Source organism: Coffea eugenioides, chromosome 2, assembly GCF_003713205.1.
Source record: "Coffea eugenioides isolate CCC68of chromosome 2, Ceug_1.0, whole genome shotgun sequence".
Lineage (NCBI taxonomy): Eukaryota > Viridiplantae > Streptophyta > Magnoliopsida > Gentianales > Rubiaceae > Coffea > Coffea eugenioides.
Window position 1 is genome coordinate 2,817,163 of NC_040036.1, and position 13,602 is coordinate 2,830,764.

The following is a 13,602-nucleotide window of genomic DNA, read 5'->3' on the forward strand; positions in this document are numbered from 1 at the left end:
CAATCCCTGCTCTTCATTGGTGGGCTTTGTGTCTGTTCCTTGAGGACAGAGTTGATTGTTTTCTGGTTTCATATGCAGCCATGTGATTGTTCGACTAAGGAGAGTTTGTAGCAACAAGTGTTATATGAAAACCACGGCCCTCTCATTCTGCGTTGACTAGTTACAATTTTCCAATGAGCATTAACATTTCTAACAGGTTTTATTCATAATCTTACTTATTTTTAGATTGAGGACAGCTTTGTAGAAACATGTATTGTATTAAAACCATGGCCTTGTCATCCTGCATTGATGAGTTGCAATTTTCTGGCAAGCTGTAACATTTTTCACAGGTTTTATTTGCAACATTCTTCATAATGCCAGTTTGTATTTTATTTCACTCCGCTTGGGTAATTCAATGAGGCAAGACATCTTTGACAATGCATAATTTTCTTAAATAATTTAGGATTGAAAATTCGCTTGCTTCTGATATTCTTCTTCATGTTAATGTTCAAGTGATAACTAATTATGGTTGATTTGGGGTTATGATCTCGGCATTGTGAGGGTAAATTTTTTGTAGTCCTACTATGGTAATGCTTTAGCAAGCTAGAGGTTCTTGAATCTGATCCTTATCTGACTTACAGTAATATATTTACGTAATGTTTGTTAATGGCAACATGGGCTTAGAAGTAGGTTTTTCAACTGTTTTAGCTTTAAGAAGTTGACTGGTGAGTGGAAGAAACAATTATTCTTAGCTGTGTTGAAGTCATTAAAGGGAAATGTAGAGTGTTGGCCTTTGAATAATGTACCATTACAGGTTAAAGTACCTCTTTTTCTTAGCCTTCTTTTGGTTGCTGTTCTTATTGTTAAAGTTAATAGATGTTAATCATAGGTAAATATTTATATTGATCTTTATACCCATGTGCTGCACATGGAGTTAATGCTCTAATTGACTTTTACCCTCCAATAAGTCTCTTTCATGTTTACATAGCCATTCACAATGTTGAATAATCATGCTCAACTGTTCCCAAAGCTATTGATCCCAATTTCGTGCACAAGGTATAATCACATAATGCTGATTTCTTTGCTTCTTGGCCTTTTGGTACTTGTGATATTGGGGATATAGTTACTGCATGTGTGTTCGGCCTTTAGTTTCCTACATGAAGTGGGATTAGTTAACTGCTTAAACCACAGCCTTAATGAACTTCTATTGTCCGTGAAAGTGGAGATTTTCTGAGTATTTGCCTTCTTTGCTTGCCTTGCCTCATTACTCCTATAAGGCTTCTGTTTTGCTTCTGGACAAGCTAAAATACTGCACCCGTTTCCACATTATTATTGCCTTCTAATAGCCAGGAACCCACTGAATCGGACATATTGCATGATACAGAAACTGTTCCAGATATGGCGAGTTTCTACACTTAGTTTGGTTTTTAATTTTATTCAAAGCCACTCTTCAGTACTTTTCCTTCTACTGGATTATGAGAAGCCTTGGACTGAGGAAACAAGTAGAGGCATTGTGACTGGTGCCATAGGAGTTTCAGGAATAAGTTTGTGAATATTGGTGTTTCAATACGACTTGGAGTGCAGGATATGATTGGTATTGTCGCGCCACAGCGAATGACCACAAACTGGGGAGGTTTTCTGCAGTGCATGTCTGGCCTCTGTGCCACCATATCCTGTTATCCTTCCCAGTGGCAGACTTCTGTGTCAGAACAAAAAGATATCTCAGGTCTGGGTAGTTCTTCTCCCTGCTTGTAGGTGATTTAGATGGTAGTTCAGTTCATGTGATAAGCTTGGATACAGCATAGAGAAACTAGGAATGGGTGCAAATAGAGGGGATTCATTATTATGTTTTATGTTAATATGTTTTACCTTTCAATAGTTACAAGCAGCAATGTAGACGTGTGTTCATAACCAGCCACCATCATGGAATGGGATAACCTTTCCTACTTGGACTATTTTTGTGTCTGGATTGGGGGACATAATTAGTCTCATGAAACGTTATCATAGTAAGGAAGTGCTAGAGTAATCTAGAAACTGAGTTGACGCTACGTGCAAAAATGATAGATGAAGTTGTCATGTATTTTCCTTATCTCTACGAGGGAATTGGATTTGCCAATTGTTGTTCCTCTACTTTTTGCTATGTTGAATAGTGGTCTAAATTTTAGGATTTTCTTTTTCTAGTTTCTGTACACTATCCGCTCATTAGTAATTTGAGGATGTCGTATCAGCAATTGCTAAATTGCTGTGTCATGTGTGTTAATAATTGAACTGCAACACTCTGAACTTAAGCAATGTAATGGACTTTATTTTTTTTTCTCAATATTCTCTTTAGCATTCTGAAGGCTTGATTTGGAGTGCTTAATTTTCTGTTGTCTTCTCAACTCCAATTTTGTACTCTTTTTTTTTTTTTGTCAGTCGTTATCCCTACTCCTACTCTATTCTAATCTAACTACGGGGAGGTTCAACTGGACCTACGGACCAACGAGGACCAGCACCTATGAATTTTGTACTTTGAAACACGAGATTTTTGCACTGTAAAACATCTTTAATAGGGGAGATTTCCCGGCAGTCTAGCTAAATGCCAATCTGCGTGAAGCATGGAATGTGATGCTCTGTGTAGGCAAGTGATGTATCAGTCGTCCTGCTTGTGCCTGTGCACGGATGCACGATATGAAGAAGAATTGGAAGGGAAAGAGAGAGATGGGAAGCATCTTAGGCTTAGATTGGGGATAATTTCAGAAACCTCCCTTGAGGTTTGTGACAATATCACTTGATACCCCTAAATTTTGAGAAATCTTACCACCTCTTTTATTTTCAACTGTTGTAACATTATCAATCTATTTCAAAAATGTATTATTAAAAAACTCAAATTTGGAGAGAGAAAATGTTTTCATGCCAAAATTGCCCTTGTGTTATCCTATTTTCTTCCAAAAGTAAACATACATTACTAAAAGCCTGAAAATAAAGAGAAATAGTGTGAAAGCATAATTCTAATAGAATAAATTATATTAGTTGGTGTTTTGAAGGTACAAAATATTACTATTTTAGAGTATGTTTGAGGTGATTAAAGTCAAAAAAATTAATTTTGTACGTTATAAGGTGTTTTAGTTAATTTGAAGAGTTTTACAAATTTAAGAATTTTAAACTTTCTAAATTTTTTCATATGGCAATATTAGAAACAGACTCACTTGACGTGTTTTAAAAAATGTAAAAGTAAACTTTCTTTATTACAAAGTATTTTTTGAATGAATTTAGAATTTTATAAATTGTTTAAAATTTTTTAATGTTCTAACTTTTTGTCCAAAATTGACGACTTGAAAACAAGAGAGAGAGAAATTACTAACAACATGCTAAGATACTTATTCAAGGTATTTTCAGCGCACAAATTTTATTTTTCTAATTATAATAGTTCTTCTTTTGCATTTCTTGATTGATGACTTTAAAAATTGCAAAAGATCTTTCAACCTCATTAATATGTTATAATTCTGAAGGATTTAAATTGGTTTGTTATGAAAATTAAAGGTCGACAAGAAAAGAGAAATTTTGGAATAGAAATATTTTATCTCTCCCAAAATGAGCTTTTAAATCATATTTTTTAGATGGATTGATAAAATTATAAAAAGTTAAAAATAAGGGGGTATGTGAGATTTCTCAACATTCATAAATATCATATGATATTGTCACAAACTTCAGGAGAAGCTTCTGAAATTACCGCTGTGGATTATGTATTTCGAGACACAACTTTTGGAAGGAAATTGAAGATATTCATTTGCTTTATTAGTGTAGATACGTGGTGGATGGACAGCTTCAAGTTGTAGACATAGCAAATATTTTGGATGGAGTTAGATTGGGGGTGAATGTCACGTAGCTCTTTGCCATATATCATCTCATCTCATCTCGTCTGTTATTGCCATCTGAAAAGTCTGTCTGATTTGGGTGAATATGATTTTCCAGTTACTCTTTGTACTATCCAAACACCCCCATTATTATTACATATCATCTCATCTCATCTGTTATGACCATCTGAAAAGTATGAAAAGTACGTCTCATATCGGAAAAGATGAAAGCAACTTATTATCAGTCAGTACTCAAGTTTTGACCAACACCCTGTCTCCTCTCTGCTCTCGTGGAAAGCGAATGTGTGATATGTATTGTAACTTTCTGCTTCCCATAGAATTTTTAAAAGAGTGAACGGCCAAAATGGTCATTTAACTATTCAAAATAGCACCTTTTAGTACCTAACTTTTTTTTATGGCCTAAAAGAGCACTAAACTCACATAAACGTGCCAACGGAGTCATTTTACCGATTTTTTGCGGTGAATCATCCGATTACAAGGCAACGTGGAGTGAAGGCATATTTTTAAGGGGGCAAAAATGTCTAACAAAATATGGCAAACCTATTTCTTGGGTTATTATTATTTTACCCCATTAACGTTCGGTATCACTATCAATTTCCCTTTTAACGCTATCTTTTAGTCACTTTACTCTTAAAAGTAACGGTCAAACTTAACGAAATTTGTTAATTAAAGTAAAAAGACAAGTTTAGCCCTTAAAGTTATTATCATTTTACCCCCATAAATTATAGTCTCAATATCAATTTACCCGATAGAGTTATTTTTTAGGCAATTTATCCCACCATTAAACCAACTTAACAAGTTAAAAAACTTTAAAAGAAAGTACTCTCCTCTTTATATAATAAAAATAATAAAAAATTTAGAGTGGCTCTTCTCCTCTTTAGTATCAAGAAAAAAAAGTCAAAATATTAATTTATTTCTTTTTGACAATCTTATTAATATTAAAAAATAGAAAATTTGAAAGGGGGAGGGAGAGGGAGATAGAGAGAGAGAGAGAGCTCAATTCTTTTTTAGAAAATACAAATAAGAAAGAATTAAATACTTTTATTATTTTAAAATTATTTCACTTTACCACCAGATTTCAATCCTAATCCCAACAACCTTAAATTAATACGATAATATTAGACTTTGTTTTCTTTACAAAATCTAATTTTCTGTCTCCTTCTTTCCTATCTCTTTTTCTTTTCATAGTATTAAAAAGTGTGAAAAAATAAATTTGAGAAATTTTTATATTTTTATATTTTTGGATCTCTTAAAGTGAAAAAAAAAGAAGAATAATCATTCTAAATTTTATTTTTAATTATATATATAACGGTAAATATATTTAAAAATTTTTGACCATAATAGTTAGATTAACGATGAAGTAAAATGCTAAAAAAATAATGTTAGGAATTAAATCGATTATATCATTATAATTTAAATGAATAAAGTAATAATAACAGTGTAGTAATGTTATAGAATAAAAGGGTATTTTTGTTCAAAATTTCTTAACATGTTAAGTTGAATTATCTATGGAGTGACTAAAAGATAACGTTAAAGGATAAACTGTTAATAGTTATGTAGTTTAAGGGCGTAAAGTGATAATAACCCCTATTTTTTCCTCGCAAGCCGGCGCGTTTAATTTCCATTTCCATTTCTGTTTCCTAGTTTTGAGAAAGAAAACACGAACTTGCTGCTAAAATCTTTTCTTTTCATTCATTCTTTCTTTTTCTTTCTATCTCTATTAGGACTAGTAGGACTAGAATGAGAGGGAAAAAAAGTTTCTTTTTTTCTTTCTTTGCTTTCTTTCTTTCTTTGAGGACGGTCTGGGGGGAGAATGGCCCAGGAGACGAAATCTGCAATCTTTTGTTGAGTTTGATGAGGATCTGCTTCTTCAATGGAGTCACCTAATAACCTCCACATTTTAGTTTATCTGTTCTGACTTAATTATTGTTAGTATTGTTATTGGGTTTTGTTGTTTCTATTGTTTCTTTTGCTTTTTCCCTTTTTCTGGGTCTTGTTAGTGCCGGCCTGAATTTCCCATGATTCTGAGATTTTGAGGTTGGTACTTGAGAGAAGAAAGCAGTAATGGTTCTACTAATTCAATGATTCAATCCTAGAGGGCTGCTTGAAAGGTGGTTCCGAGATGTGGGTTTGAGGTAAACTCTATATATTTTTCTTTTTTTTTTAACCACTACTATTTGGGAATTGGGATTTCTTAATATTTGACCAAGACCCTTCTCAAAAATCAACGCCGTTGGCCTCAACTTCCGGTTCCTAGACTTTCTTGACCTCTTCAAGATGACAAGAAAGAAGCAGTCCTCCTGCCGAATGATCAAGGCAAAATTCACTTTCCCTTTGATGGGGGTCTTCCGGCGTTCTTTAAGCAGGGAACCGTGGTGGACGAGAAAAATGGAGCTTTGGTTGGGAGAGATTCCGATCTTCTGGCTGATCATCTTCTGGAATGTCTTGAATTCCAACATTGGTTGGACACGAATGTCTCCAATGTTGATTTCCTGCTCTCCATCGTAGAATATCACCAGAAACGCCGATCCAAGAATTGAGTGGGGAACTAGAAATTTTCTGGGCAAAGATTTAGGCTCCGTTTGGATTAGCTGTTTTTGGGTTTGTTTTTCAAAAACACCACTGTAGCATTTTGAATCTGAAAAACAAGTCCGTTTGGATTAGTTGTTTTTGGGGTTGTTTTTTAAAAACTATATGAAAAATTTTTACTGTAGATTTTTTTAGATTATTTTTAGAGGTATTTTTGAAACATATTTTTAAGTATTTTTAGAATATTATAATTTTTATATAAATATACATTTATGCATTTATAATCCATTTATATTTACAAATGTATAGATGTATATTATTATAAATGAATAAATTATAAATGTATAAATTATAAATTATAAATTTTATATTTTTATATAAATATGCATTTATGCATTTATAATATATTTATAGATATTTATAAATAAATATATTTATATATTCATATAAAAATATATAAATGTATTATATTATATATAATACATAATATAAATATATTTATAAATGTATAAGTGTATATTATTATAAATGTATAAATTATAAATGATTATTATAAATATATTATAAATTATAAGTGTATATTATTATAAATGTATAAATTATAAATGAATATTATAAATGTATAAATTAATATATTATAAATATCTATTAATATATGTAGAAATGTATTTATATAATTAATATAAATGTATATATGTATTGATATTATGTATAAATGTAAAATTAATATTATGTATATTAATATAAATGTATAAATGTATTAATATATATAATACATAATATAAATGTATATTTAAATGTATAAGTGTATATTATTAAAAATGTATAAATTATAAATGAATATTATATAAATGTATAAATTAATAAATTATAAATATATATTAATATTATGTAGAAATGTATTAATATAATTAATATAAATGTATACGTGTATTAATATTATGTATAAATGTAAAATTAATATTATGTATATTAATATAAATGTATAAATGTATTATATTATATATTATACATAATATAAATGTATATTATAAATATAAATAAATATTTATATATTATGTATAAATGTACATTTATATAAATGTATAATATATTATACATTATATTATATATAATTTATATAACATATAATATTTATGTAAATATATTATAAATATATAAAAATATATTATAAATAAAATAAAATATTTATAATATGTATGTATAAATATATAATATTAGAAATGTATAATATATATAATATACATTATTATTAATATAATTTATGTATAATATACATAATTGAAATATACATATTAATATATATTAATATATATTATAAAACAAAATTGAATAAATATATTTATAAATTTATATATAAATAAATGTATTTATATAAATATATAATATTTATTTCAATTGATATAATATATATAATATTATACATAATTGAAATAAATATATTTATATTAATATAATATATATAATATACATAATTGAAATATACATATTAAAATACATAATTGAAATATACATATTAAAATACATAATTGAAATATACATATTAAAATACATAATTAAAATATACAAATTGAAATATACTTATTAAAATATACAAATTAAATATACATAATTGAAATATATTTGGAGTTGTTTCTGATATATTGTTTGGATATGGTGTTTTTGAAGTTGTTTTTGAAATACACATTACTGTAATATTTGGAATGTGAAAAACAGTTTTTCAAAAACAGATGCAAAAACACTCAATCCAAACGCAGGTTTTGAGGTAAACTCTATATCTTTTTCTTTTTTTTTTTTAACCACTACTATTTGGGAATTGGGATTTCTTAATATTTGACCAAGATCCTTCTCAAAAATCAACGCCGTTGGCCTCAACTTCCGGTTCCTAGACTTTCTTGACCTCTTCAAGATGACAAGAAAGAAGCAGTCCTCCTGCCGAATGATCAAGGCAAAATTCACTTTCCCTTTGATGGGGGTCTTCCGGCGTTCTTTAAGCAGGGAACCGTGGTGGACGAGAAAAATGGAGCTTTGGTTGGGAGAGATTCCGATCTTCTGGCTGATCATCTTCTGGAATGTCTTGAATTCCAACATTGGTTGGACACGAATGTCTCCAATGTTGATTTCCTGCTCTCCATCGTAGAATATCACCAGAAACGCCGATCCAAGAATTGAGTGGGGAACTAGAAATTTTCTGGGCAAAGATTTAGTTGTTTCTGGAAGTGTTAGGACAAATAAAGATATTCTAAATTGGTCAATGAAAGAAGGAATCAATGAACTTGTAGATTAAGGACAATGCTTGCGAGGAAGAAACAGATTTGTCATTTTTTTTGGACATTTTTACCCCCTTAAAAATATTCCTTCACTCCACATTCCCTTGTAACCTAATGATTCACCACTAAAAATGGGTAAAATAACTCCGCTATTGCATTTATGTGAGTTTAGTGACCTTTTTTATCACAAAAAAAGTTTGATGACTAAAGGATGACATTTTGAATAGTTGAGCGACCATTTCAGCCATTCACTCTTTTTAAAATTAACATTTATTCACGTTTGATCCATCACTCTTTTATGAAGTTAGTTTTAGCTTTTAATAATGATTATGCCAGATTGTTGCTGCAATTTTGCTGAGAATATTTACTGGGCAAAATTTTATACATTCTTTGGAATTAGTAGAGACATAATCAAGTGTGAATACTTTGAATCAATCTTCACATCTCCTCCTCCACTTGTACTTTAAATGTAAATAATTACAAAAACAACGTCATATAACAGAAATAGATTCCCAATATTTTTCTTCTTCTTATTGGAAAAAAAGAGATTTCATTTCTCGCATGAATTCTACTGAAAACAAAAGAGAATTTGTTATCAAAGTGGAACTTGAGAAAGTGCATATGGATTAGCTTTTCTTATTTTCTTCGTATCTTTCTATATATAAGCCATGAGAAGGGGATTTGGTATTAAAATTTTGTGTCATATTTTGATTTTTTTTTTATTTTAGCCTCATAAAAGTAGGGATTTACTAAAGATAATTATTCAAATTTATTATTTTCTAGTTACCTCCACTTCCAATAACTTCTATTTTTTTGCTTGTCTGTAAAAAATAAAAAAAATAAAAAAATCATAACCTCTTTTTCTTTTGGAACAAAAAAATAAAACCTAATATCTTCCCTTGGCCTAAAAAAAAGAACTTAATTTTTTCTCAATTTACACACTCATAGGGTGTGCTTTTCCCAATGATACATATAATAGACGTGCTAGAAATTTATAAGCATCTAATGTCCGTTTGTGGAAATCTATCTCGACCAGATGCAGGCATCTAAAAAAACAACATGGACCATGGTGTTATTTTCAAAACCGAATTAGTGGCATCTAATCAAACTGATACTGCATCAGTTTGTTAAATGTCATTATTTGGTTCTTAAGTCTGTTTAAGGACGTTTATAGCTTACCAATTTAATATGGGCCAATTAGTAATAACTCAGGTAAGAGAAACCCGCCCTTTTGAAAGAGAATTTGTCTGCCAACTTTTTCAACAACGTACCAGCTCCAAAATTATGCACCTTTTACTCTTTGACAAATTGATTGTACTTATTATAATTGATTTCTTTTTAGCCAAATTACTGGTTTTGTCGTGGCACTTGAGTTCTTGTGTGCTAAGAGTTGGATCAAATTGCGCTAAAAGAAATTTGTCAGAGAACAAATTGTACTTATTATAAAAATGTGCCAACTTGTCACCTCCGATAATTTAAGAGTAAATTTTATTTACGCTATCAGTGTATATATTATCACGATTGAATGAATAATATATGAGTGAATTTTAGATTTTAAATTCAAATTTTACACGTGTAATATATATTTAATGATGATAGTGTATACACTGACAGTATGTATAAGAATAATTCATAGTTTTAAACCCTCATTTTTAATGAAAATTTTGATTGGTAAAAGACCAAACACCAAAGAGGAATTTTCTATTTAACTAAAATTTTGCACGAGAAACAACAACTGAGATGGACGCGGCTTTGCAAAAGTTCAATTTCTCAAACATTTGACGCTAGAATGACATCCAGAAAAAGTACGGAATTATGATTTTTCTAATTGGATACTGGTTATTAACATGCAATTAATTGTTTGAGCGCATGTAATTGCATTCATGCCCTTCATGAAGTTTGGATAGAGTATTATTTGAAATATTATTTGGAATAATTACTGTAGCACTTTTTGTGATGTGATATATGTGAAATAAAAAAGTAATTGGGAATATAAAATGGTGAGTTGGGAAATATGTTTATGGTGCAAGCGAAATATTATTTGACATATTTTAGCTATCCAAACACTCCAACATTGTACGTGTTTGGATAGAGTATTATTTAAAATAATTATTGTAGCATTTTTATGGTGTGATATATGTAAGATAAAAAGTGATTGAAAATATAAAAAGTAGTATTGAAAAATGTGTTTATGATACAAACCAAATATTATTTAGCAAATTTGAACTATCAAAATTATTAATTATTTTTTTTCCAATAGGTTAACACATGGGTTTCTTCAAAATCAATCCATCAAGAGACACAATTGTGTTTGGATTGCTGAATTATCCTAAATAATATTTCATTTACATTATAAACACATTTTTCAATCTATTTTTTTATATTTATAAATACTTTTTTATCTCATATACATCATAATATAAAAATACTATAGTAATTATTCTAAATAATAATCGGACTCTTATAGAATTAGTGGAGCAATTTCCTTGATTGCACTGGTAGCATGTTTGTTTGGATATGGTATTATTTGAAATATTATTTGGAATAATTACTGTAGCACTTTTTATGATATGATGTATGTGAGATAAAAAGGTAGTTAAAAATATAAAAATGTGAATTGAAAAATGTGTTTATTATGCAAGAGAAATATATTTAGAATATGTGATATGTGAGATAATGTAGTCAACTTATTCCAAATATTATTTCCCTTGCATCATAAACACATTTTTCAATCCACCATTTTATATTCTCAATCATCTTTTTATCTCACATACATCACATCACAAAAAGTGCTACAGTCATTATTCTAAATAAAATTTCATGATTTTCTAGTGGAAGAAATTTCCTCCAGAAATAAAATGACTCCTGCGGACCCCTCATACAAAATGCCAAGTGCCACCAAAAATCAGACCGAAACTTCTCGAAAACGGAAAGCCGTAGAGCAGAGCTTCTCGTTCTTTCTTTTATGCTTTCACCTTTTTTTTTTTCAATCCACTCTCCTTTTTTTTTGTTTGTATTTTCTCTTTCCCGTTTTTTCGATTCTTGAACTTTCCTTCCACTTTCTCTCTCTTATCTTCTTCTGTACTCTCTTTCTCTTTCCATTTCCATCCTCCCTGTATTTCTTCCATACGAACCTTCTAGAATTACCATTTTTCCTCAGACCTTCCCATCAGATCTGCCGCAGTTAGTTTTACTCGTATCGATATTCGTACGTTTATCCGATATTATAACTTCCGTTTCTTTTCATTATTTTTGTTGGGAGGGAGATTCTGTTAAATTTACATTTTTAACTGATTTTCCATGAATTTTTGTTAGGTTTAAGAGCGATGGCTCCACCGCCGGTGGAGCGGAACGGTGGGGAATCGACGACTACGCCTCCGCCTCCCGGAGACGCGCCAAGATCTCTTCCGACGCCTTTTTTGACCAAGACATACCAGCTGGTTGACGACCGCACCATCGACGATGTCATCTCTTGGAACGAGGACGGATCTGCCTTCATCGTCTGGAATCCAACTGAATTTGCCAGAGATTTACTCCCTAAATATTTTAAACACAATAATTTCTCTAGCTTTGTTCGCCAGCTCAATACATATGTAAGTTTCATTCGTCCTGAGGTGACCAGAATTGATTTTTTGGAAGTTTGATGTTCTAATCTGGCTTTATATCGTCGTCCTTCAGGGATTTCGGAAGGTTGTACCTGATCGATGGGAATTCTCGAACGATTGTTTTCGGAGGGGTGAGAAAGGCTTATTGTGTGATATACAGCGGCGGAAGCTGGCGGCACCTCCCGTTGCTGGGGCTATAATATCTCCGGTGGCAGTACCGACGGCTGCTGCTGCTGTTTCTGCCATTCCGCCTCCTCGAACGGTGTCCCCTACGGATTCAGGCGAAGAGCAAGTCGTCTCTTCCACGTCATCTCCTTCGGGGTTTCGTGAGACGGCAACGGCTGGCGGAAGCACAGCCGAGCTAATTGGGGAGAACGAGCGGTTGCGGAAAGAGAACATGCAGCTCAACAAAGAGTTGTCCCATATGAAAAGTATGTGTAGCAATGTTTATGTCTTGATGTCAAATTATTCCAACCATAGCCACGGAGCCACTGCCAATAGTAAGGCGGAAGGTAGCAGCAGCCAGGCGCTGAAGGCGCTGGACTTGTTGCCACCTAAGCCGATTTTCGATGAATCCGGCGCAACCACGGAATGTGGTGAGGAGGACCGGATGGCAGTGGACGAAGCTGGCGCTAGGATATTTGGGGTGTCCATTGGTGTGAAACGCGGGAGAGAAAATGGAGAAGCTGCGGCTGCTGAGCACGATAAGGAGTTGCAGCTGCAGCAACCTGGAACTGCAGACGTTAAATCAGAGCCGATAGATGATGAGAATAGTAATGGTGATGATCAGCAAACGCACTGGCTTAGACAGTGCCGCATTCAAAATCAGAGGTGTGTGATCAAGTAATTAGGAATTAGTTGGAATTATTAGCTGTCAGTAGTAGATAGGTTGAACTCGGGCGGACACCAGACTTGGTGGGAATTTGTTGGTCCCGGGTCAGGCACGTGATAAACGGATCTTGTGCGTTGATCAAGGTTGGATTATAGTTGTGGGGGACCATTCTCAGGAAGCTTCTCTTGGATTGTCATTTGCCTTCTAATACTACTTTTCTTCTTTTTAGTTTTTTGGGGTGCTTTTTTTTTTATGAAGTTTATATTCTAGGTCAAAAAAAAAACAATTTGTACTTTAGTACTATAACTTTAGGAGTACTTTTTGCCTTCCCCTTTAGGGCAACTTGAAGCTAGGATATTTATCATTAGTATTTCTTCAAAAAAAAAAGGGATATTTACCATTATCATGCAATAGTGAATGAGAAATGGACAGAAATTAAATATTTGTAGAGCGGTAAAGAATGTGTTTACAAAAAAAAGTAAAAGAAAATCACAATCCAAACAAGTGTTTACAAAAAAAAGTAAAAGAAA

General features: G+C 31.6%; 1 protein-coding gene across 1 annotated transcript; it reads left to right on the forward strand.

Annotated features, from left to right (window-relative positions):
• Positions 1-11,663: 11,663 nt before the first annotated feature.
• LOC113762438 (heat stress transcription factor B-2b-like) lies at positions 11,664-13,300 on the forward strand. Its single transcript, XM_027305893.1, has 3 exons — positions 11,664-11,843; positions 11,951-12,228; positions 12,314-13,300. Exons 2-3 carry the CDS (start codon positions 11,962-11,964, stop codon positions 13,085-13,087), a joined length of 1,041 nt encoding a protein of 346 aa, XP_027161694.1. The 5' UTR covers positions 11,664-11,843; positions 11,951-11,961; the 3' UTR covers positions 13,088-13,300.
• Positions 13,301-13,602: the final 302 nt, after the last annotated feature.

Bases quoted from the DNA above. Each gene is read 5' to 3' on its own strand.
- LOC113762438 (XM_027305893.1), top strand. From the start codon at position 11,962: ATGGCTCCACCGCCGGTGGAGCGGAACGGTGGGGAATCGACGACTACG. The intron at 12,229-12,313 runs GTAAGTTTCATT...GTCGTCCTTCAG, and splicing joins TTCGCCAGCTCAATACATAT to GGATTTCGGAAGGTTGTACC.